The 26832-nt window shown below is 40.6% G+C and overlaps 1 protein-coding gene and 1 long non-coding RNA gene across 6 annotated transcripts in view; one reads left to right on the top strand and one right to left on the bottom strand.

Annotated features, from left to right (window-relative positions):
- Positions 1-12513, bottom strand: part of NFIA (nuclear factor I A) — a 586444-nt gene extending 573931 nt beyond the window's left edge. For all 5 annotated transcript variants that reach the window (XM_034653513.1, XM_034653519.1, XM_034653517.1 and 2 more), the window contains exon 1: positions 12377-12513. In XM_034653513.1, coding sequence (XP_034509404.1) covers positions 12377-12472 — 96 coding nt within the window. In that variant the 5' untranslated portion in view covers positions 12473-12513. The remainder of the gene's footprint in view (positions 1-12376) is intronic.
- Positions 12514-12931: 418 nt separating this feature from the next.
- Positions 12932-26832, top strand: part of LOC109488452 — a 218068-nt gene continuing 204167 nt past the window's right edge. Inside the window, exons 1-3 of the long non-coding RNA XR_004623238.1 lie at positions 12932-15726; positions 16807-16918; positions 17607-17808. This is a non-coding gene — a long non-coding RNA (uncharacterized LOC109488452). The remainder of the gene's footprint in view (positions 15727-16806; positions 16919-17606; positions 17809-26832) is intronic.

The raw sequence follows: 26832 nt of genomic DNA, 5'->3' as shown, positions 1-26832 counted from the left end.
ATCAGGGTTCAAATCCTGGATCGGTCCCTTATTAGCTTTTGGAACCAACCTTAGGTAACTTACTTAACAGTGCAGCTTCTAATCTGTAAAATGGGAATATTTCACGGGGCCTTGTGCTGCCCAAACTGAGTTGACAGTAAGTTAATCGAATACGTTAGGGGAGCAATTTTTTTGTCTCAAAATCCAAATATGCCATCTTGTCAGAATGAATCTGTTAGGTATTCTTTAACTGCCTTGCTATCTTCTTAGGCCTCTGAACATTGATCTCCTAAATCGTAATAACCAACATGATGATGATGATAATGATGGTGATGAGGATGGCAACAAAACAATAATCTTAGTAACGGTTGACCCTTACTATGTGTATAGCATATGTCAGGCGCTGTTCTCAAGGATGTATGCAGATCACATCATTTAATTCTTACAACAACCTGTGAGGGAGGAACTATCATTTGTCCTACTTTGCAGGTGAACAGATGAAGCAATTTGCCTGAGGTCTCATTGCTGGGAAATTGTGGAGAAGGGATTCCACATAGGCATTCTCATTCTAAAATGTGGGTTTTTAGACTATCCTCTATTAACTTCTCTCTCTCTCTCGCCACTTACACTCATGCACATAATTTCAATTAGTAACTACTTGAAGTCATTGTTGAGTAGGTGTGTTGAACCCCACTCCCCTTCTTCCCATATGGTCTGTCATGAAGAGAAGATAAAAGGAAAGGCCCTGAGAGGTTTTTTTAGGTGTCTGACTCTTTTCTTTTTAATTTAAATTCAATTAGCCAATTTATAGTACATCATTAGTTTCAGCTGTAGTGCTCAGTAATTCATCAGCTGTGTATAACACCCCGTGCTCATCACGTCACATGCCTCCTTAATGCCCGTCGCCCAGTTACCCCCTCTCCCAGTTTTTGATTGACTGTATTTTTTTGGAGCCTGTGTTTCTTCAGGTTGACATTAGCAGTGTCTTACATATCTATCACACTTTATAATTTTCAGAGAAACTTTCCACTTGCTTATTAACCTGATCCCCAAAACAGTCCTGGGAACCATGTGACGATGACGTTATTATTTTAAAGGTGATGAAGCTGACAACCTTAGAGGGCAAGGGGCTTTTTAAAGGTCATACAGATGAATTAGAGAAAGATTTGGGGTTATCTATAGTAATGAGAATAACAATAAACCATTTACTAAATATTGCCTGTAGGCCAAACACCCCGCTAATCACATCAATGGCATTAACTCATTGGAGCCTCAACAATCAAAGATGTGAAATCGCATGGCCAAGGTACATGACAAAGCCAGGGCTCAATCCCAGGTTGGGAGCTCTCAGCTCTTAAGTTTCTACTTCTCTAACTCTTTTACTAAGGAGAAATGAATTTCCTTTAAAGGACATATAAAGGACACTAAATCCACTTTTCAACACATTTCTGTATGTGGGAAATATTAATTATGATAATAATTAACACTATCTAGTGTTAGCTATGGGGCACCGCACCCTCTGTTCGTTCATTGAATTAATAAGTATTGAATTACCACCTACAACACGCCAGGCACTGTTCTGGGTGCAAGAAAAACACATATGAGCAGAACGTTATCTTTCATGGAGCTTACAGTCTTTGGGAGGAACAGAAAGTAGCCAAATCATCATACATAACTATAAACAGTGCTAAGTGCCCTGCAGGGAAGTCTGGAGGGCTCTGGGGGTTAGTCAGTAGAGTTCTTCAACACAGTATGAGGACAGGGGAGGCTTCCTGACAAAGCCATATTTGTATTGAGAAGGGAAGGTGGGGAGATGTTAATTATGGGAGAAGACTGTGTTCTGGGGAGAGGAGAAGAACGTATATCAGATCTGGGATTTGGGAGATTTTGAGGAACTAAAAGGTTAACTAACTGGCAGGAGTATGTTTAAGAAGAAGAAGGGCCCCAGACAGGCTGGGAGAGGAAAACCACGCAGGCCTTGTTAAGGATTTTCTTTTTAAGAGACAGGGTAATTCATTGAAATGACAGATACTTGTGTTTGAAAAGATCCTTTGGCCCTAAGTGTGAAGAATACATTGCAGGGGGCAAACAAAGATGCAGTGAGGCAGTTAGGAGGCTGCTATGTGAATGTGGGCTGGACAAGATGGTAGCTTGGACTAGGGGAGGGTAGCGGAGGTAGAGAAAAGTGGATGGACTTAGGAATTATTTAGGAAGTAATTTCAACAGGGTTTATTCTGAGTTAGATATATGGAGTGAGCAAGAGGGTAGCAGGACATCTCCCAGATTTCTGGCCTGTGCAATATGCATTGTTTTATTGAGTCCTCACAAGAGCCGTATGATGATGATACTTCCAAGTTTCAGGAAACCCTTTCAGAATGTTTCCGGTCATTGTCTGTGGTCATACAGCTTATCCACGGCAGAGCCAGGATTCATTCAGGTCTGCCTGAATCTGAATTCTGGGCTTTTGACTGCTATTACACTGGGGAATGCGAAGAAAGTACTTGACCCGTTGTAAGAAAGGGAGTGTTAACAACAGCAGTTAAATGCAGAATTTAATGAAAGAAATGGGCATCACTCAACTTTGAAAATATGCACGTCCTCAGTGCCCAAGCTCTCATGACATCCATGTATGTTTGCATCTGGTGCTAGTGCTATTTCTATGAGCTCAATGAGAATGAGACTAATATCTTCGGTGAGTATGACTTTGTTAAATATCACTCATAAATAAATAATACGTGTTCATTGCAGAAATATGAATATAGAAAAGCAGAAAGAAAAACAATGAAAATCTCCTGTAATCCTCAGAGGAGGAAAAGGCTTGCTTGCTTTTAATTAGACAATGCTATACACTATGATTTACCATCATGGGTGTTTACTAGAAAGATCACTAGAGACCCCAGTTCTAAACCCAGGCTTCCTGATGATTTTGACTTCCAGGGTGAAGTTTAGCCTCTGGGACTCTAGACTTCTCCTTTGTAAAATGGAGTGAAACTTTGCCCCCATTTAATTATCCCAGACCTTTTTGGAGCCTGAGTTAGCGTATGACGGTGCTGGGCGTATTGGTGTCATTACAATGTAGGAGTGAAAAGCACAGCTTTAGAGTTTCTCAAACTACTGTCTGGACTCTTCACCCCTACTTGGTTTCCTCATCAGTGAAGTGGAGGGAATGATATTGATCTCATGGGGATGTTTTTGAGGGTTAGCTCACATGTGTGCAGAACACTTGGTGGACTCGGCGACTACATGGAGCAAGCAGCCAGCACAGGGCAGTCAGAAATTTCCACAAATACCTGGCAGGGCAGCAGTTTGCTGAATGATCTCCTGTAGCCTAGAGGCGCATGCTGGGGGTGTGGGGGGTGTGGGGGGGAAGAAGAGTCCTGGAAGGCACACTAGCCTTAACTGCTCTCACTTTTCCAACTTCTCCTGCTGAGCTGCACGAAACCACTTTTTTTGGGTACTTGCCATAGGTTAGACATTGGCTAGACATAGAAAGAAGCGTATTATTTAGACCTTATTCTTAAGGAAGAAACAACATTGTGGGGCTGGATAGTAAACAGGAAAACCCCAAAATAATTTAATCAGCATCGTTGTAATACTTTGAGCATGGGGCTGTGAGGCAGGGGGGTGGGATGGGAGAGTGACTCATTTTGCTTCAGGGAAACTGGGAAGGCTTCAGGGAGAAGGCCTGAGCCTGGCAGGAGAGGGTAGAGTTTGCTGGGTGGAAAAAATGGGCACGGGCATCAACCTGTGTGCTCATGAAGAATCCTCTTTTGAAAACTCACAGCCTAGGAGACCCTCGAGATGCCAAAGGCACTTGGTGAAATCTGTTGCCAAAGCAGAGGGAATTGGGGTGGGCAGGTGAAGCTCAGCAAGGCAGGCTGCAACCACCAGCCTCCCTGCTCTGCATTCTTTCTATGTCTTCCACTATCTCCCAGGTCCCCTTCCTGCTAACCACTTTCCTGCTTGAGGCCCCCTTTCCCTATTTTAGATACTTACACGGTCTTCTTTCTCCCTTCTCCCACCCAAGGAAGCCTGCCAGGAGAAATGGATCAGATGCGAATGGGGGAACCTGCAGTGTAGTTTGTATGGCTTACGTGGCCGTGACCCCCCTCTTAGGGATATTTGCATTTCAGTTCTTTGATGTTTGGGGAACGTAATGCTTTGATGCTGGAATCCCATTCTAGTTTCTGATCCATGCTGTACTCTCACCAGCGTTAGGCCCTGGGTAGCAGGTGTGTTTTGTTTGGTTATTACAGTTTTGTTGTTACTGTTGGTTAGTGGTAATTAGGTATCACTCTCCAGTTTGTCACCAACCCCACCATTCCCCACTAGATCGATTATAGCCTCATTGTCTTACCCTGAGCTCACCTGCCTGGTCTGAAGATATTAGTGTGTGTGGCCCCCTGTGTTAGGCTTTGTCATGTCTTAACTTTTCAGGTGAGGAATTTTATCAGTCCCTCCTATGGTAATCTTCCCCCTCAGATTTTTGCATCCATCCCTCTCCTATGCAGTTCTACCAACAATACTGGGTACTCAGTGCTGGGCAACGTATTACAAGTGTTCAAGGACTCCCTCCTATTTACTAGGACGCAATCCAGACCCCAGCCCCTGTCACCAGGTCATTTCTCACATGTTCCTAAAAATGAGAATGGAAGTTGCCGTTTTTATTAAAACCAAACACAACAAAGCAATTTATCATGATTTTAATTGATTCTTAAATGAATGGCTGACAAAAATTATTTAGCCCACAGTGTTTATCTTTTCAACATTTGAAGGGAGCTTATGAAACCCAGCTGCTGAGACATTTCATCAGTAGGACTAGAGGCTGTGCACCTGTGAGGGAGAGGGTGGATGAGGAATATTTGGGCTTGTGGGGAGGAAGATGAGGCCATCCCGGGAACACACCCTAGATGGGTATAGGCTTTGTCTACACCTCGGTTATGTGGGGAGAAGGTGCATGTGCTGTGGTATCTACTGAGGTGAGAAGGGTCAGCCACATTGACTGACTGTCTGATTCAGCTTAATGGGCGCCGGCCCTCCCCTAGGAGCCTGCCAGGGCTGCCGGTTTGGTGGAGGGCTGCTCTGCTCAGGACCGGGCATCCCCGTGTCTGACCTGGTCATTATTCCCAATTATCATCCATTTCAAACAGTCAGCAGGGCAAATAGCATGTGTGCATCAAGGATCACAAAAGGAACTTGGATTATAAGAATAAAAAATCTGTCTCACATGTGGCACCATTAAAGAGCTCTGGCTGAGACATACTGTTTATAGTCAGCAGTTGTCTGGAAAATAGATGTTTACTTGTAGTGAGTGTATTAAGATCTTTGCCATTAGGTAATATATATCCTGCATTGTGTCTTCCCTTACAGAAAACTATGTTGGAATAAACCTTCAATTAGCAATTCCTGTGGCAATGAAAAATATTAAACAGCAATAATGTTCTATTATTGGCATTTCTGCTTATTAGAGAGAGAGTGATTGAAACACCAGGAATCTTTCTTTGGAAGGATGGCCTTTTTAAAATGGTATGTTCCATTTAAAACTGCAAGTGAAAGATCTGTTAAATAAAGATTAAATTGCTTACAGAAAAAAAAGTCCCTAATATTCAGCAAGGAGTTCATCATACTGAGTTTCCCTGAACCATCCATCTTCTGATGAAAAGGTGTATTTTAATACGACCACATGCATCAGACTCTCCTGTCTCTCTGAGCTTCTGTAGTCCGTGATGATACAGGATGTTTCTGTTACAAAATAGGAACTTGTTTCCCACAGCTCTTCTAGAACAGGGCCTGGGTCTTATCTGGCTTTTGACACATTGTCATTTCTCTGCCCCCATTTCTTTAGCGAACAGACTTGTGCCCCCACAATACCATCATAGGAATGGATGGTGCTAATCCTGTCAAGTTCTGAATTCCGTTACATTCTAGCACTTAAAAGAATCGATTCATTTATGACAAGTCCAAGATGAAGCCAGTACACACCTGCAGTCTGAGCAGCTCCTTCTAGGTGTGCATGTCCTCGGGCGGCAGTGACCTATTTGGATCCTTGGTCCCCTTGTATGTAAAGTGGAGCAGGAATGCTCACTTCATAGGTTTATGGTTAGGATTAATTAAAAAAATATGGAAAATACCTAAAACAGATTCTGGCAGACAGTTTGTGTTCAATCAATGCTATCTGTTAATATGAAATCCTCAGGTACGGAGAGGCTGGCTCCCTAGTACCTTTGAAGCTTGAATGATGGCAGCTGGCAGGAGCAGAGGCGGATTCTCTACCTCCCCCCGCCCCCCCCCAGGGCCCTCAATGCATAGTTGGTGAATAAATGAAAGCCTGCTGGAACGAGCTCCTAAGTTTTCACTTCCGGATCTACCAGTCTAAATGACTGACTCATTTTGCCAGACCATACGTTCCACTTTTCTTCGTCTTCTATTTTTCTCAGTGGCACCCACCATTTCAATGGGAAAAACGGTCCCATATTATTCTAGAGCGCTCTTAAGCCCAATCGACAAATACTTATGGAGGGCAAGACAGGTGAGCAGAATGAGGTCAGGGAAAAGAACTCAGCATAGTTTCTAAAACACTACTCTGCAAATATGTATGGCACGGCAAAAATCTAGGAGAGTGGTTTGTCTTTATTATTTCTTTTCCATTTTAAATGATCTAATGGAGTAAGGTGAATCCTTACCCTTTGGTCCCGATTTGTTATTTCATTCCCTGCCAAGCACCCATTTCACGATATATGCTCACCTGAAACACTCAGACCTGCTGTCACAGTAAGCAAGATTTCCTTTCTCTGTAGGTGCCAAGGAGATCTCAACAGGGCTTTGGAAGCTTCTTAGATTAACTCCTTCGCTCCTTATGGGACACCTTCTGTACTCAATACTATGGGTGTTCAGAATTCCGAGCAGAACCGAGGAGAGATGGACGGCATAAGGGCTATGGCCATCTATTTTTTATTTCCAAATGAGTACATCTTGCTTTCTCCTTTATAGTATTTCCTTCTTTGCTGGGTTTCATGGAAATGTTTTAATGAGAAAGTTTTGGGACAATCCTGGGATTATAGTCTTGGAATGAACTTTCATACTCATAGTATCAGCCCCTTTCGTTTAAAACTATTCCACTTAAAAACATCGACTTATAACTACCAGCTGCTCGTTCTTTTCGATTCCTACTCATGAACGCACGCACAGACACATAGAGTCTGCGTATGTGCACACACACACGCACACACTCCCCTCACATGCACTGTATATATGTAAACATCCAGAAGGAACAATGCGTTGTAAAAATTGTCCTGTTGAGTTTGTAATCCAGTGTGAGTTACTGAGTGCTGATAAGTAAAGGAAGTTCAACCAGACAGTTTAATCCTCCAATTTCCTGTCTTCTAATCAGCCCCTGATTCTTTTGGTTTTAAATTAGAAACATTCCTGACAATATTCAGGACAGGTGAAGGAAAATCAACTAGAAAATAAGTAAGGACAAAGCATTTATTTTACAGTCTAAAGTTCACGGGAGAAATATGAGCGTAATAACAGGAAATCAAGATTTTTAAAAAGATAGTAGAAGAACATAGGCCAGCTTAAGTAACCAATCACATTTCTGAATGGAGCGCATTTAGATCATAATTTGATTTAGAGAAAAAAAAATAGGAACTAGTTTAAAGTATTTGCGTCTCCCTAAGCATAGTAAATGGTACTTTAAAAGATGTTGTATAAGGGTAACCTAAAGAAAGCGATAAGGACAATTTCTTAATATATGTGAGAGAAAAAAAAATAAAACGCCACTTTATTCAGATTTTGCTTGCAATCGATCATTGCTAATACGGTGAGAAAATAATAGTGCATGGAAATCTTTGAAGTGAATGCATATTCTTGGAAATTAATATAGTCACACATATTTATAATGGTAGATAAAAATAAGACAAGTGTGCATTTAAAAATAAGCCCAGGCAGCGTGTGCAAGTGCTTGAAATAGAATGTGTATAAATATGTTTATCATGGACCTTTCCTTTTGAAAATATACTGGGTACCGGGAATATGATATGATTTATTATTTACCGAATCCTGTCATTTTGATTCTTTTCATTTATAGCCATTGTAGCAATTTCCAAGTTATTTTAATCATCATCATGAAAGAGCTAGTGCAAAAGCATAGAAAAGTCTTCATTAAGCAATGTCTTCCAAAGAATATAGAAGACAATCATTAGCAACAGTGGCTCAGTTGAGAATTAACAATTTCAAAATTGAAATAATAACTACAACTTCAGTTGTGAATCCAAGCAAATAACAACAACAAAAGGTTGCATGAGATATGAGTTCTTAGTTTTGCGTCTGCAGCAGTTAGGGCTGTCAATCATTTGAGAGGTAGGCTGGAGTGGAGAGTTTTTTTTGAATTGTTGAACACAGTAAGACAGTATTTCGCAGACATACCTTGCTTGGTAAACATATAGATTTACTTTTTAAAAAGGCATTGACAGTCCAAGGCATAGCATATCCTTGCTACCCAAGTATTTTCCTGGTCTACAAAGTCTGAGTTGTAAAAATTTGAATTCAGCGATCGATAATTCTTCACTGAAAAATTATATGGCAATTTCCAAAAAGAATGCTTCTAAAATAAGTGCTTGGGAACCTAGCATGGGGAGGGGGGCGCGGCAGGTTGATTTAATAGCCTTCATTTTCTAGTAACTGTGAGTTTTTAAATTGGATTGAAGAAGCAGGACAAGGGTATTTTGTAATTCACATAAAAATAGTTCCAGAATATCTTATCAGTAAATCATTAGGAAGAGGAGGCTGTTTATTCTTCCTTCGTTTGAACGCCATGTGGGTAGAATGGAGGTAATTCCATTGGACAGAATTATATTTTGAAGCATATGCATGCTTCCAAGGTGCTTCCATTTCATTTGGAGTGGGGAAAACTTCACGAGGGTTTTCTTTAGTTGTGTGTCGAAGGTTTCAAATAGAGATGTCACAACATAGCTAGATGAAGTTGATATGCAATATCTATTTCTTGATTTGCATGATTAAAGCATTAGACAAGTGGCTCAGGTATCAAAAGATTTCTCATAAGTGGCAGCGCCAAAGGTAATTACTGTTAAAGTGTACATGCTCGAACCCTGGTCGCTTGTTAACTTCTAAGTTGTGTTTACAACTCTTTGGGTTGGAGTAAAAGTTTTCATTTGAGTTTTCAATGTCAAGACCCCTCTCCCACTCCATTTTGATATCAACAGTGTATTTAGCATTTCTTATAGCCTATGTCTTTTGAGACGGCATTAGCTTTAACCCAAAAAAGCAATAAAAGGTAAAGAAGGCCCTTTTTAGTATTTCACATTTTACAATAATTGTTTCTTGAACAAAAGTAGCCTTTCGAAGACAAAGCTAAAATTTCTACTTAAAAAAAAACCCCACCAACCCAATTAATTTAGTCAACCAACCTTCAATTCGTTATCAAAAAGTGCAGTTAAAACCCTACTGTAAGCTGGGTGCATTATGATAGGGGGTGGGGATAAAGAGGGAAAGAGGAGAGGGGTTGTTATTCTCAGCCTTTTATTAACCAGTTTCTTTCATTCTAGTGGGTCTTTATTATTTAGAAAAATAAAAAAGATCTGGGGCTCTATCCATTCTCACCTAAAATTTTGGAGTAGGTAATGGCTGTCTACAACTGGTCCAACATATGCCCCAAAACTAAAACAAACAAACTCATTTGCCATACAAATTGTTTACGATTCATTAAAAAGCAAAATTGCATATCCCGGTGCTGGCAGCTGAGGCCGAGCCTCCACGGGCGGAGGGGGCATTCACTGAGTTGCCTTTGTATGCTGGGAGGACCAAGCAGAGGTTCCCACTATGCAGCCCGGAGTCTGTGCAGCCAGATGACGCATGAGGTAATTTTAAAGCTTTATTTGCCTTTAGTGTGAAACTCAGATCTTGTACTATCCTTTGGTTAAAGAGCCATTTCAGCCAGGGGCAAAGTCTAAATTTCTTTTTTTTTTTTTTTTTAAGTTGGGGAAAATTGTTTGGGGTAGTGAGGTGAGGGTGTGGAGGAAGAGGGAGTGAATTCTATTCAAGGAAAGAGAAGAGCTAGGATAAAATGCAAAATTTTTCTTATTTTAATTAATCCTTTTCCCCCTTCATCAAAGTCCTCAATTTCCCATCAATAGTGGGAAATTTACATTAGAATTATTTGCAACTGGCAAATTTAAAATGCTGTGGTATGTGGTCACCTTTGAGGGAAATAAAAATCGATTTATTCTCTATGGTAACTTCTGTAACTTCTTTAAAGAGCACTCTGATTTCTCAACCTTTTTCAAAGCAAAGATCTAGAAGCGTTGAAGTTGAGAGAAACTTCCTGTCGTATGCAGCCTAAACAGCAGCATGTGAGCTTACAGCATTGTTTATTTTTAGTCAACTGCATTGCTAAATGTTTCCACCACTTTTATATTTTATATTCCCGGCGGTAAAACATCTGTAAAACAATTTTAAATGAAAAGCAACTTCCAAGTAAACTTTACAAAAAATAAATGACAGTTTTCCAAGTTAAAAGAAAGGAGCATTTGGTGATCTTTGCAAGAAAAAAAAAAGATAACACAATTTGCCATAAAAAGTAACAGTCTATAAAATCTATGAGCTCTTGAAATACAAGGAAGGAGAATGTCACCCAGAATATGACATCAGCGCGCAGGTTTTTTGTTTTTTTTTTTTTTTAAGGCTTACAACTTAGCTTAGAAAATAATAGCTAAACCAATCAGTATATTCATTTCTGGTGTTTAACAAGCTACACAAGGCGAAGCAATAGGCAACATCATGGCATACAAGTAAACCTTGTTCTTGCTGGCAGAAACTCTAATGGGAAAATAAGTGCCCTGAATAGTTCAGGAGCTGAGTGGATAGTCCACTGCTAGTCTAATTAATCAAAAAGTGCAAGTAACATTGTCCTGAGATCATTGGCAAAGTTTCTATTGTCTAGTTAAGAAATCACAAGTTAAAATACACATGTACACACATACCCACAACCACCTTTACTCAAGGGTCCTTAGGAGGGACACACTGCACCCCAAGAGCAGCCGAATGAATCCTGCAGTAGCTCACTTTTAAGAGTCTCTCAGTCCTCAGAATTCCTAAAACTTGCCCAAATGATACCACCATTGGTCCAGGAAGGGGAAAGGAGAACTCTTTCCGCAGATCATGCAATGAAACCGACCATGTCCTGTCTTGTAATTCCATTCGCCAGTCTCCCCCTTCAACACCACGCTCTCTCTCACTCACTCTCTCTCTCTCTCTCCCTTTTTTTTTTTTTTCTTAAACTGATATCTATGTGAAATGAGCTGAAGTTCACGGTCCAGTTAGGAACGGATAATACATTCATTGTCCTGGCAGCAAACTTTTTTTTCACTCCCTGGAAGAATTCACGCTTGCCACAAGAATAATAATTACGGAAAACTAGAAATGCTCTGCTAACGAAGTAATCCTTAACGGACACCACCCTAACGAGGGCAGTGATGATGTGAGGACTCTCTTCCTCACAGGACTCGCATCTCCCGTGACAATAAGCTATTGTGCGCCCTCCCCACTCACTCGACTCCTTATAGATCCAAGATGTCAAAGGTTGTCTGGCCTGGTTGACCATGACATGTGAGTTAACTCATTCTGCGGCCGCATGGTAGAACTTTATTAAAACTTTATTTGTACCCAGAATAACTAAAAGATAGAGTGTGTGGGTCTTTTCCCACTCAGAGCTGGAGTTCCTCAGAAATTTAAGACCTGCTCTGAGATAAACAAATGGGGAAAAGTTGGATGAGAGCTACGAGTCCCCGGATGGAAAACAGGGAGTGGGGACCCAGAGTTCTCCCACAGGTGACTTCAGGCACTCCAGTTAATGGGGCAGGACAGGAATTCACCCAGGGCTTGCTTCTCCCCAGCTCCAACACACGTCCTCAGAAAATACCACAGCCAAAGAAAATCCAAGCACCCCATAGTCCCCGAAAACAAAAGTAAAGGGGGCTGCGAGGCTAGAGAGAAGGAGCAAAACCCGAGGGCCAGGACAAATATTTCTTTTCTTTTTTTTTTTTTACCCCAAGACCGACTTGGCTAAAATACCCACCTCCACCTTAAAACTCCTGCTACTTAAAAAAAAAAAAATTAAAAACAAACAAACAAACAAACCCCCCAACAACTCTCAAACACTGTCCCATGGAAAACCAGGGCAAGCATTGCTGGGAACTCGAGTCGCAGAGTGGCAGAGAGAGGATGGCAAGAGAAAGCAGTGTGAGGCTGCTTCACTGAAGAGTGTGAAAAAAATCAAATGTGAATTTGATGAATGTGAGGTCTGGGACATTTTGTCAAAGAGGGAGGGAAAGTAGAAAAGGGAAAAAAAAAAAAAAAGCAGCCCCGGCTGCCAACTCACCATCCACCAAGTTCTGGCCGAGATGTCGTAGCAGAGCTGCCATTTGATGGAGCCGTCGGAAGCTTTCCCTGCCATTACGCTGTCAGCAAGCTTCATCTGATGCTAACTCACGGGAGATAAGACACCTAATTGAGAAAACATTTGCAGTGGCATGTGGGGCAACATGTAGTCCGGTCCATACCATATGGAATCATGGGTAAAAAAAAAAATCTCCTTGACAATGAACCAATCTCTCACAGACCCAGTGGCAAGGTGAAGTGGAGATGAAAAGTCTTCTGCTCCTAGCACTGTCTTCTCTCTCCTTTTTAAAAAACAAGGACCCACTGCTACACATCAAAGAGAGGCGGTTAAAATTAGGGCTTCATCACTCAGATGATTTTGGTCTGCAAGGTTTTTCCTTTCCTTCCAACAACCAATCCCCCCTCTTTTTTCCCCTTCTTTCTTTCTTTTCTTTCTTTCTTTTCTTTTTCTTTTTTTTTTTTAAGGAGAATAAAGAGATTTAATAGGACAAAGGCAGGTAGTGGACTGCGGAGGGAGATCGCCACAGGGTATTAGCCTAAAATTTCTGCTTGACAGATGGAACTGCTTAGAGACTATCATGCGATGTTTTGGGCTTTTTTTTTTTTTTCTGGCCCCCCCCTTCGACTTTAGGTCTGATTCAGTATCTGTTTTTCACAGCCATTTCTCTCAAGAACGTGAGCTGTGCATTTAAAAAAATGTTTAGTTCAGTTTTCCTGTCTTACACATTTCATTGGAAGCAAAGCAAAAAGTCTAAAACTAAATCTGGGAACAGCTGAACAGGTTTTCCAAGGAATAAAAAAAAAAAAATTCTGGGGAAAAATATTTCTCTTACCTTCTTTTTTAAAAATTAATTCATTAGTTAATTTGATTGTGAAGGAACATAAACATGAGATGACAGTGGTTGAGTCCCTTGATTTTTGGTTCGGCTGGCACTGTATTTAGGAGTGTGTTTTTGTGTGAGGAAATACATTACTGATATTTCACAAGTTCTAACCTAGGCTAGGCTACACGCCATCTCTAGTTTTTGGTGTTCTTTTTTTTTTTTTTTAAATTAATTCTGAGCTTTTTGATTCTCTGTGAATAAAGTGATCAGTCATTATCAATTCAGTTTAACACAGTTCAGGCTAAACTTGACATGAGTACTTCCTTATTCAGGGAAAATCACATCTGATTTCCTTACTGTAACCAAGCCATCTTCTTCACAGGGGTTTTTAACCACACATCCTCTCTTTAGAGGAAAAAATAAACCACAGCACGGACCTACCAATAAGAGTGACTGTAAAAATGATTTTTTTTTTTTTTAAGTGAGAAGTCCAGGCAACTGCTGAATTTCAAGTCATTATACTTGACTACTAAGAGGGGAGAAGAAGTAGAGAGAATATCATATATTTGTTATATTTTATTCTTTCAAACTGTGTCAATTAGGAACTGCAGAAATAACTTTATAAGAGCCGTGTACCGGGCACATCTTATTTATTTATTTATTTTTCTGGATATAAGTGGTTTCTTGATCCCCAAGAACCCAGCAGTGATATTACAGCTCTCTACACTGCAGGGCTTCTGTACAGGCACTCCCGGGCCTGGGGGAATTTATCTACAGCATTTTTCAGGGCGATTGAACTGTGATTATTTAAAAACTTGTGCATTTACAGCCCAACTATCCAGTGGATTTTTTTCTAGTCACATTTTCAACTGAATAATATTCAGATGAACTTACTCAGGACATATTTTAAGTTCCAAAAAGGTTGAATTTGGCAGCCTTTGCTTTCCTATTTCTAACCTCGCCCTTAGTGGGTGTTATTTTAACTATTTAGCATGAGGTAAATAGCTGTTTTGACAAAATTTCAGTAAAGTAAATTTTATCCTGTTGCATCCGAAATGGTTTATAATTTAAAACACGACACCCGGACTGCTTCTACAGAATGAGCCACAAATGTAACAAATAAGACGTTTTTTTCTCTCCCATTCCTCATTGTAATGGGATATTTTTTTCTAATAAGATGGGGGTGGAAGGTGGTATCGGAAATTATTATCAAATATGGCTACTGTCATCACTCCTAGAAGCATCTTTACAGTTTTCATTACCCTGGAAGTACCTCACTTTTCAGAAAAAGAATCTGCAGCAGCATAGGAAATGTTAAGTTGCCTTCGGTGTCCACAAGCAAATGGACCTTCTGCCAGGATCTGGCCCTGAGCTGGCCAGCCAAAACATTTGTTGTCTTGCATAACTGCAATGTCATTAAAATGACCTGGTCTTTCTGCAGTTTACTATTTCTAGAAAGAAAAGGAAAAAAATGCTGGAAATTCTACATAGAATGAAAAATAGCATAAACCAGGAAAAAAGGGGGGGGGAGGGAATAAGAAAGGAAATGAAGCAGCATTCTGCGTTTGAATCAACCTATTTCATCCTTTCCTACTTGCCTCTGAAAAGCAGACAAAACCAAAGTTTCTTCCCTTTAGGGTCTTCTCAGCTTTGTCCAGGGCAAGGAGGCACATGGGCATTTTGGATTCGTGGGCCTAAGCTTTAACAATTTCTAAGTTCGTCCCGCAGCAGCCTCTGAAGTTGGAGGTGTCTCTTATCTGAGCTGCTGCATTTCTGAGACTCGGAACAGCCTGGGCATGCCCATTATTTATGAATGAATGGGGCATAAGGTAAACTGGAGTCCAGATTTGACTCTGTGAATGATGGAATACCGGGGAAGGTTTTACAAGAGATGACACAGTAGTTTTGAACAAAGAAATGAGAAATATTATTGGATAATAGTGTTTTAAATCCAGAACAATTAGGTGCATTTAACTTTATCATTGTTCTCTAAGAGGCTGGTGGAAGCTGTCCTTTCTCATACAGCAATCAGTCTTTTCACAGTGTGGCCCGTTGTTAATAGCCTTAAAACAAGATTAAATAAAACATGTTAAATATTGCAATTATTGTGGGAAATAAAATTATTTGGTGAGCATAATGGGGAGCAATTCAAGCATTTAACATGATCCAGGAAATGCTACTCCAAACAATTGCATTTGCTTTATGCATTTTTCCCCTTTGATTGCTGACAGATGCCTTTTTGGAAACAAACATCTAAATGGTTTGCTTTCAGTCAGAAAAAAAAATATAACAGAAAGTGGCTACATGTTTTGAATTTAACTCTTGTGATTTGAATACTTCTTTCCACTGCACGTGAATGAATCTGAGGCAAAAACAGAACCCTCATCAAGAAATAACCCCATCAGGATTTGGACTTTCTGACTTCCTTTGAACATGTTTTATAAGAAGTGGGAATCCTCCAGCTATGAAGTCAAGTGGTGGGAGAAACCGCTGGGCATTCTGCACGGTATGAGGAATACGGGTCCGGTGACTGTGGGGGAGCATTAGAAAGGGAATTGTTTTCTCATAGCATGAGGCCTCTGGCAAAGAGCAAATTACTTTCCAGACTCTTTCTGGCTCTTGTGGCCAAAGCGCCCCAAATCAGCTACCCCCTTTTGATGAATGGGAAAAGCCTGGGAGAGCTGGGGGATGAGGGGATTCCCATCTGTATCTTTGCTGCAGTGCACTTGGATAAAGGCCTCAAAGACTCTGCTGCCAACAGGTGTACAATACCAAGGAGGGCTTGGGTTTGTCATATGTTGCTAAAAGGCAACATGAGATGGAATATTAATGATTTTCAGAGGCTGGAGAGTAAGCAGACTGGTTGAGAACACTGTTTCTGAAGTTCAATTGTCCATATCGTGGCTTGGCTGGTTACTGAGTGACCACTCCTAGCTTACTTAGCCTCTCTGATTCTCGGTGTCCTAAATAAGAAAATGAAGATAATTAGTTAGTTAAGTGGTTAGATAGATGGATAGATAGATAGATACAGTTACTTAGCAAAAATATGCATGAAGTCAATAGTTCCTGATATGTAATGAGTGCTCAAGCAATGTTACTGTTTTGTTATTGATGTTTTGTTATTATTATTCCTCTGTTGAGCTAAATCCCCTCTCTTTCCCTTCTGATCGTGTCTGGTGAAGCTGGGTTAGGTCCCTTCTCTTTGATCTAAGAGTCTAATAACAGTCTAATAATCTAATAATCTTCTAATAACCTGTACCTTGCCCCGCTGCAGCTCTTAACACAGTCTATGTGTTCTTCTCATATTTGCACAGCCTTTTCTTTCACCTTGGCTCAAACTATTGCCCTCCTGGTGCATCATCTGCCCTTGCAAGCTTACTTCTGTCTCTGAGACCCCAGTCCACAGTGATCTCTAGCACCTTTGAATTCTTGTTGCCTTTCTTATCTGTATGATTCATTGGCACATCACATAAATTCACTACATTGTTGTTTATCTTTAATGAACATATGCCATTCATTCATTCACCCATTTAACAGCAACTCCTGCAATGTAGGCAACTAAATTTTTTTTCTCCTTTTTTTCAAGCTTTGTTTCTAGAGCCATTGGAAAATCAAAACTCTAGGAGAAGAGGAACTTGATTTTGAGTGCACCATATGATAACAGCTAACATGTATCGAGTCCTTCCCCTTAAATCCAGGTGCTGTTCTGAGATTTTTTTATTTTCAGATAGGTCCTTATGATAAAGGATCTGTTATTGACCCCATTTACAAATTAAAACAACAACAACAACAAAACAGGTTCCAAGAGTTGAAGCAACTTGTTTAGGGTCTGGGAGTTAGAGATGGAAGGGTTCAAGCCTAGGAATTATGATTCAGGACCTTCACTGCTCTGGTGTTGCCTCTTAAACCATGAAAGGGCAAATAACAAGACTTAGCACCTGCTCCGTGCCAGGTAGTTTCTAAGGTGCTTTGGGGTGGGATAAGTCATTTAACCTTCACAAAAACCCCAGGAGGTTCGTATTATTATTTTAAATTTGCAGGTCAGTGTCAACAAGTTAAGAGTCTTGCCTAATGACACGCACGAATCAAGAAGAGCAAAGATTCCACCCTATGTCTATTTGTCTAAAAGATCTTTCCTACTCTAATTAGGTCGCTCTCAGAAGATCTTAAAAAATTTCCTTTGTAGAGTTGGATGCCGGGCTTAACAAATATGTGTGGCTCTGAACCGCTAGGCTCTTGGAAATCATGAAATTAGAAATGTATACTTTTGCTTACACTGTAGAGAAGTTTGGGTTAGGGCAATGGTATTTTAAGACTTCTTTTTTAAAGTGTGTATTGAAGAGGGATTATCTATAATTAATATCTAGGTCTCTTCTCTAACCTTAGGTGGAAAATCCTACAGTGGTGTTCAGGACATCAGTGTCTCACCCTGAACATGAGTGTGTACTCACGTGGGAGCTTTGGAATAAGAGGAAGAATCTACATGAAGGGAGAGGCAGTCTAGTTCCTCCAAAGTCCAGAGAAATGCCAGGGTCTTTGGTGGTAGATTCATTCCTTCTTGATGAAAGTCGCCAAGTCTTCCGAACAGGTACGCATCATTACTGGGTATGAGCACGGTGACTTAAAAAAAAAAAAACAAACCCAGTGTCCCAAGTCACCTGGCGTGGTTTTCTCACCGTATGGCAGAAGCAAATGCTACAAAGCTGAAAAGGGCAGAATTGAAGAAAATACCAGGGGGTCCAGACAGCCCCATCCGTCTTAACGATATGCCCAAAGATTGCCCAGATTTTTGAATTAGGATATACATATATATATTTTTTTCTCCTCAAGAAAAATATTGATAATTTTTTGTCAGTAGAAACTCACCCTCCCCACCCTGCAGAGAATTCGTTTCCTTCCTCGTGGCAGTTCTTGTACCTCATTTCCATTTAGAAATTCTTTGACTTTTACTTTCTCTGCATTTTCTGTTAACCAGCTGCCACCCAAGATTGGACTAAACCCTCTGCCCCCTGTTAAAAAAGAAAAGAAGGAACACCGCATGTGACGCCACCCTCTAATAAGTACATTCACAACTTCTATGCAAGGCGCTTAAGAAAACTCAAAGGTTAATATATTCTAACTAGATGTTGGGTATAGAATGTCAGATCTGTCAAATTTCATTATAACTTGCTGCTCATTGAAAAAGATTTGATTTCTTTTGCCACTGTCCTACTATGTTCAAGTCACAGACTGCCAGCAGCAGCCCACTGAAGACCACAGGCTGGCAGTGAGCAGGCTCGGGTGGGAAACCAGCCGCAAGGACCATCTGCTTCCGATTTCTAGCTGAGCCAAGATGTGCAGTGAAGTGCATTCCATTCACCAGGCCAGCTTCTCCCCTGCTCAAGTTATTAGTGTTACAAGTGAAATGATCTTTTCCAAACAGCAGGGGAGCTATCATCCTTATGGAACACGACCTTAAAACACACACAGGCACCCACAAGACATACACCCACATACACATGCACGCACAACATTCAGATGTCGTTTGTTAAAAGTTGTGTGTAAGGCTGCTTGTAAATTTAATTAAAGCCTTCATGGGGTTTATAAAGTATGTTTTATTAAGCATGATGACCTCTGAGGCGGCAGCTTATACATTGGCCTCATTTAGTCTAATTGAATGATCGAATATCTTTAGGATGCTTTTTGTGGGCATGGTTGAAAATGACAAGGCGGCTGTATCTAAACCATCTTAAAGTGTAACGGCTTTCAGAAGCGTAATGGGTTTTTAGGAATAATCAATGGGAGTCCGTGCTTGGTGGGCCCAAGTGAGCTGATCTCGTGCAAGTACACGGTGCTGAGACTAGTTAGCCAATTATTACATCCCCAAGAGGCCAAGTGACTGGTTGATCACCATGTATGTTGGGAGACTATACGTCTTTGTTATTTGGGGTTGGTTTTCTGTCTTTCTCAAGGTTGACCAGTTTTTGAAAAATATGGAGGTGAATTAGCAAGGCTGATTGTGTGATAGTGTAATAGAAATAGGACGAGGAGAAGTCAGGAGGTTTTAATTAATTAATGTGGTTAACATGCATCTAGTAAATCTGCTTGCCACTGGGCTAGGTGCTCAGGATACAAATAAGAAAGACTTGGGAACTGCCCTCAAGGAACTCTTGGGAGCTTCTGTTACAGTGTGATGGAACCATGGTGGTGGTCTAGCCTTGGTTCTTCCACATTTGATGCATGACTCTGGATTGTCACTTGCTGTCTACTGGCTGGTTTGTAAAATGGAGATGGCAACGGCTGACTTTCAGGGAGCGTTGTCAGAATTAAATGAACTAACGTACGTAAAAGGACAAAAGCCAGTGGTAAGAACTTAGCAGGTGTTCAGTATCTGTTGGTTTCTAGTCCCCTGTAGTTATTCTGGGAATACTCAAGAACCTTATAAATTTGTAGATTGACCTTCCAGCAGATTTCTCCTAGGTAGATCCAGGGAGGCTGCCTTGGCTATGGCTCCCTGGCCATGTCAGCTAGCTTCAGGCCGCAGGTTTCAGAGGGCAAGGCCTGCAGAGGGCGCCATACAGAGTCATGAGTAACTAGGCACCTAATGTCTGCTTTTGGTTCTTGGTGAATGAGAGACTGAGACTGGTTTCTCCAAAAATGAACTTTTTTTTTCTTTTCAAAGCAAAAATCACATAAATTCATTTAACATGAGGAGAAGGAGGCAACATGACAAAGTTTCTTATTTTGTAGACTAAGAAAATGAGGCGCAACAGAGAGAATTACCTGGAATTACCCAGCTAGTTCTGAGATCTCCAACCCAGAGATCCAAATATTCAGTGTCTCCATTTGTCGCCGTATCGCCTGTTGCCCAACGTTTGCAGAACTGTGTTCTGAATTCTGTAATCAGGTGGATTCAGATGCACGTGAGACCCTGCCATGGTCGCCTCTGCTGATTGTATTATATACCTGGCAGTTATGTCATTGTGCTTTACTCACAATGTTTTACAGACAGAAATGGAGGCATCTAGCAAAGCCCTCGTCTTGGATCAATGGGAAAGCTAGGGACCAGTGTCCCAGGTAGGGTCCCCTCAAACAAACTTTGATTCTCATGTGAGACTTGTGGAGATTTGTGTGCAAGAATTTTATTGGGGTGGCTGTCAGGATCAATGCCTACAGAGAAGTAAAAGAAGGAGAAGCTACAAATCCATGCAGTCCCCACAGAGATCTAGGTAATCCTACAGGGACCCCAGAAGCTGGAATGGCCCAGCAGAACTGTTCCAAACTGGACAAGGGGGCCAAGTCTTTGTACTCATGCAATGACTGACTGGTTGTTGAATGTGAGCCATCTCAGGCGAAAAGAAGAGACTTTCGGCTAGACGGCCCTTTCAGCCAAAGACAAAATCCAGAGGGGTTTGCAGTTGCGAGCTGTCAGGCTCCAATGTTCCTGATCGCCAGAGGGCATCTAGACGGTGTGCCAGGGGATCCATAGGTACCCAGAGAAATCAAACAGCTTGTGTAAGGACACCTACTAAGATAGTGGCAGGCTTGGGCCTGGAATTAATGGGTACCAGTCCATAGCTCTATTAATTTCTCAAATGACCAGGAGAAGACTTCATGTCCTATTAGAGCAGAATCTACCCAGTATATCCAGGAGCACCCCTTCTCATTGAGACACAATAGGGGGCAGGGAAAGAAAACCAAGACAATGTTGGATAATGGATAATGTTGGGCATATCTTGGCTTTTTCTCCAGTTGCCCAGTGGCAGATACCTTCCTTGTCATATATAAGAGTTCAGGGAATGAATGAAGGAGAGATCTGGAGTGTAACTCTAAACCTGTGCAGTCAGGTCTCTGTATGAACCACCAAAAAGTGTCTTGGTAGAAGCATGTGTTGGCAGCTCCCTGGGGCACTGTTTCAGTGGAGAAGAGAGTTTGGGTGAGAAGCTGGAAGCAAAAGGTAGCAGTGGAGTGAAAAATTGGTATTTCTTAGTCCCTATATTTTCATCTCAAAATAGCTCTTCCATAGAACACCTAGTCAAGAGAAGAAGAAAAAAAAACCCCAAATCTTAAGCATTATGATGTGGGATGATTAAATTCTTTGCTTCAAAGGAGAGCTTTGGAGAATAAATCCAAGCTTCCATAATCTTTTAAAAAGAATGAATTTGCAAATGGCAAGATTTCATTCTTTTTGATGGCTGAGTAATATTCCATATTATTCCATATATATATATAGTGACTTAGTAATATTGTATATATATATATATAATATTGTGTGTATATATATGTATGTGTAATATATATACAACTTCTTTATCCATTCATCTGTTGATGGACATTTGGGCTCTTTCCATATTTTAGCTATTGTGAACATTGCTGCTATAAACACTGGGGTGCATGTGCCCCTTTGAATCACTGTTTTTGTATCCTTTGGATAAATGCCTAGAAATGCAATTGCTGGGTTGTAAGGTAGTTCCATTTTTAACTTTTTGAGGAACCTCTATACTATTTTCCATTTGCAATGATGTGGGTGGAACTAGAGGGTATTATGTCAAGTGAAATAAATCAGTGAAAGAAAGACAAAAACCATATGATTTCACTCATATATGGGATTTAAGAACATAGGGGAAGGGAAGGAAAAATAAAATAAGATAAAAACAGAGAAGGAGGCAAACCATAAAAGATTCTTAACTATAGGGAACAAACTGAGGGTTGCTGGAGGGGAGATGGGTAGGAGGAAGGGGTAATTGGGTGATGGGCATTAAGGAGTACACTTGATGGAATGAGCACTGGGTGTTATATGCAATGATGAATCACTAAATTCTATCTCTGAAAATAATAATACACTATATGTTAACTAAATTAAATTTAAATTTAAAAAACACCTCTCCAAAAAACCCCCAAATTAAAATGAAGTACAAATGCAATCCACTGGGGAAAAAAAGGAAAAAAAAAATAAGAAGAATAAATTTGTTTAGAGCTGAAAGAAGGCTTTTAGCTATCTTCTACTCCATCTAATCCTGACTCTTTAATTTCTTTTTCCTTTACACCTTCACTTGGATTCTTTTATTTGCTGTAACATTTAAAAATATATATAAGAATATAACATATTTGGAAGAAACCATCTCGATTTTTGAGACATTGTTCTTTCTGTGTTCCACTGACAGAGAATATGATGTAAATGACTTGGAAACCCACAGGGCACAGAAAATCTCTAAGCTGGTACCTTTTCCCTGGACCCTGATGGGACCAATCTGAGAGACTTAGTTCTGCCTTGTTCTTCACCGTCCCAACACAATGGTCAACCATTTCTACAGGGGATCATGGATTTCCCCTCATGAGAAGCAGAAATGGTATTTCCACATGCACTTGGGGCACTTTTCCTTCCACTTTTCTCCTAATGTTTTGATATAGGCTCTTTCCCTACTCTCCTGCCTTTCCATGTTCCATCACAGAACCTGTGTTTATAGTTGAGAACTTCTTTCATTTGTCTGTCCTCCCTCCCTTCCTCTTGTCCTTCCTTCCAACATTTATTGAGCTCCTCTTATATTCCCAACACTGTGCTAGTTACTTGGCAGTTTCAATTATAATCAAGACAGGAACCTGCTTTCACGGCACTTGCCCTCAGAGCAGATAAGCAAGCCATCTCAATCCAGTGTAATAGCCACTATGATGGGAACCTACAAGGTGCTCAGGGAGGACCGGAAAAGGGTACCAAATTTACCATAGGGCTGGTGGTAGGGGTGGGTTGGTTGCATTTCCTGCAAGAAGTGACAGTGACGTTTGGCTTGCAGAATGAAAAAGTATGGCAGACAAAGGCAGATATTGAGAAGGAGGGTGGTGGCAGGAGTTTTGTACTGCAAAAGAATAACACAGCAAAGGCCTGAGGGAGAGCCTGGTAAACCAAAAATAGCCTACTGTGCCTGGAGAGTTTCACATTACCTGATCTTCACATTCTCTCTGTTGATGGGTCTACAGCTCACCATCTGTTTTCATACGGCCCATAAGCTAAGAATAATTCTTACTTCTTAAATGTTTGGGGAAAAAATGAAAAGAAGAATAATATAGTGTAACATATGAAAATGATATGAAATTGAAATTTCAGTGTCCATAATAGAGTTTTATTGGCTGTAGGCATGCTCATTTGGTTGCATGTTGCTTATGGCTGCTTTCACAGTGTGGTTGCAGAGTAGAGTAGTTATGATGTAGACCATATGGCCCAAAAACCCTAAAATATTTACTATCCGGCCCTTACAGAGAAAGGTTTGCTGACTCCCGGTGTTGTGGTTGGGGGTTAGGGCTTGTAGTCCAGTGGGCTTGGATTCACACCTGAGTCTTCAACTTCTAGAGATGTGACCTTTAGCAAATTTCTTAAACTGTCCATATGCCAGTTTGCTCACTTGAAAACTGGTAATAATAATACTTCACAGGCTTGTGAAAGTGGAAAGGGATATTGCCGTGTAAAATTCCTGAGAATAGGAAATGCAGGAAAATAATTAAAAATAGTTGATGACAATTTCAACCACTTTAAGATATTAATAACATTTGTGATAAGATAAATACGATAACATTGTGAACTGCCATATTCATTGCCAGAATGATTGCTTTGGGAATTATCAGTTAAAAATAAATATTTTCTGTTAATAGATAAATGGGGAAAGAGAAAGTCATATTTGTGAGTGAGAAGAAGGAGCTGCGAGTTGCCAGAACTCCTCAAATAATTATAGCTAAAATTGATTGAGAGCCTGCTATGACGTGTTGCTAAGTACTTTACATGCATTGTCTCATCTGATCATCATTGCAGACCTATGAGGTAGCAACTCTTGTCAGTCAGTTTTGCAGATGAGAAGACCAAGGCTTAGAGCAATTCAGTTAATCCACGTCACACAGCCCGTAGGAGGCAGTCATGACTTGACTGAAGTGGTCTGATGCCACAGTTTCTGTCTGAACCACTGTGCTTTTGGACTAATCTTCTGATGAGAACCAGTGACCTACATTTCAGGACCCAGAGCTGTGCCTGTGGCTGGCATGTTGGAGCATCGCTCTGAGCTGAGCTCTGCAGAAATGCCAATTGCGGTTGCTACTGCCTAGGGTCCATTCTAAGGGTCAATTTCTCAGACATCCCATGAGAACTACAATCAAGATTCCTCACTGAGGATTGTCCTATTAGGACTGATCCCACATATAATCTCTCTGTTACTTGGGTATGGGGATATGGGTATGGCTGTACTTGGCGTAGACAAATGAGAGTGAGTTTGCCTGTGTGATGGGGATAAAATGTTATGATTAACAAAGAAAATCTATTTGGCCTTCGACTATTATTTATTGACATGGGAATATGCTTACAAATTCTTCTACCAAAAGCTAAACCCATCAATGGTCTCAGTTTGGTAATAATATGTGTGTGTGTATATATTTTCAAAAAGATAGGGAAGGAATATGCCAGGATAATCAGTGGTTTCTCCCTGTGGGTCAAGGGAATAATGGTGAGTACTATTATTATTATTATTACTATTATTATTAATTATTTATNCTCCAAAAAACCCCCAAATTAAAATGAAGTACAAATGCAATCCACTGGGGAAAAAAAGGAAAAAAAAAATAAGAAGAATAAATTTGTTTAGAGCTGAAAGAAGGCTTTTAGCTATCTTCTACTCCATCTAATCCTGACTCTTTAATTTCTTTTTCCTTTACACCTTCACTTGGATTCTTTTATTTGCTGTAACATTTAAAAATATATATAAGAATATAACATATTTGGAAGAAACCATCTCGATTTTTGAGACATTGTTCTTTCTGTGTTCCACTGACAGAGAATATGATGTAAATGACTTGGAAACCCACAGGGCACAGAAAATCTCTAAGCTGGTACCTTTTCCCTGGACCCTGATGGGACCAATCTGAGAGACTTAGTTCTGCCTTGTTCTTCACCGTCCCAACACAATGGTCAACCATTTCTACAGGGGATCATGGATTTCCCCTCATGAGAAGCAGAAATGGTATTTCCACATGCACTTGGGGCACTTTTCCTTCCACTTTTCTCCTAATGTTTTGATATAGGCTCTTTCCCTACTCTCCTGCCTTTCCATGTTCCATCACAGAACCTGTGTTTATAGTTGAGAACTTCTTTCATTTGTCTGTCCTCCCTCCCTTCCTCTTGTCCTTCCTTCCAACATTTATTGAGCTCCTCTTATATTCCCAACACTGTGCTAGTTACTTGGCAGTTTCAATTATAATCAAGACAGGAACCTGCTTTCACGGCACTTGCCCTCAGAGCAGGTAAGCAAGCCATCTCAATCCAGTGTAATAGCCACTATGATGGGAACCTACAAGGTGCTCAGGGAGGACCGGAAAAGGGTACCAAACTTACCATAGGGCTGGTGGTAGGGGTGGGTTGGTTGCATTTCCTGCAAGAAGTGACAGTGACGTTTGGCTTGCAGAATGAAAAAGTATGGCAGACAAAGGCAGATATTGAGAAGGAGGGTGGTGGCAGGAGTTTTGTACTGCAAAAGAATAACACAGCAAAGGCCTGAGGGAGAGCCTGGTAAACCAAAAATAGCCTACTGTGCCTGGAGAGTTTCACATTACCTGATCTTCACATTCTCTCTGTTGATGGGTCTACAGCTCACCATCTGTTTTCATACGGCCCATAAGCTAAGAATAATTCTTACTTCTTAAATGTTTGGGGAAAAAATGAAAAGAAGAATAATATAGTGTAACATATGAAAATGATATGAAATTGAAATTTCAGTGTCCATAATAGAGTTTTATTGGCTGTAGGCATGCTCATTTGGTTGCATGTTGCTTATGGCTGCTTTCACAGTGTGGTTGCAGAGTAGAGTAGTTATGATGTAGACCATATGGCCCAAAAACCCTAAAATATTTACTCTCCGGCCCTTACAGAGAAAGGTTTGCTGACTCCCGGTGTTGTGGTTGGGGGTTAGGGCTTGTAGTCCAGTGGGCTTGGATTCACACCTGAGTCTTCAACTTCTAGAGATGTGACCTTTAGCAAATTTCTTAAACTGTCCATATGCCAGTTTGCTCACTTGAAAACTGGTAATAATAATACTTCACAGGCTTGTGAAAGTGGAAAGGGATATTGCCGTGTAAAATTCCTGAGAATAGGAAATGCAGGAAAATAATTAAAAATAGTTGATGACAATTTCAACCACTTTAAGATATTAATAACATTTGTGATAAGATAAATACGATAACATTGTGAACTGCCATATTCATTGCCAGAATGATTGCTTTGGGAATTATCAGTTAAAAATAAATATTTTCTGTTAATAGATAAATGGGGAAAGAGAAAGTCATATTTGTGAGTGAGAAGAAGGAGCTGCGAGTTGCCAGAACTCCTTAAATAATTATAGCTAAAATTGACTGAGAGCCTGCTATGACGTGTTGCTAAGTACTTTACATGCCTTGTCTCATCTGATCATCATTGCAGACATATGAGGTAGCAACTCTTGTCAGTCAGTTTTGCAGATGAGAAGACCAAGGCTTAGAGCAATTCAGTTAATCCACGTCACACAGCCCGTAGGAGGCAGTCATGACTTGAACCTGAAGTGGTCTGATGCCACAGTTTCTGTCTGAACCACTGTGCTTTTGGACTAATCTTCTGATGAGAACCAGT

This window comes from Ailuropoda melanoleuca, chromosome 2 (genome assembly GCF_002007445.2).
Source record: "Ailuropoda melanoleuca isolate Jingjing chromosome 2, ASM200744v2, whole genome shotgun sequence".
Taxonomy (NCBI): Eukaryota; Metazoa; Chordata; class Mammalia; order Carnivora; family Ursidae; genus Ailuropoda; species Ailuropoda melanoleuca.
Note: the sequence above shows the minus strand (reverse complement) of the source record. Positions and strands in the feature narration are given on the sequence as shown.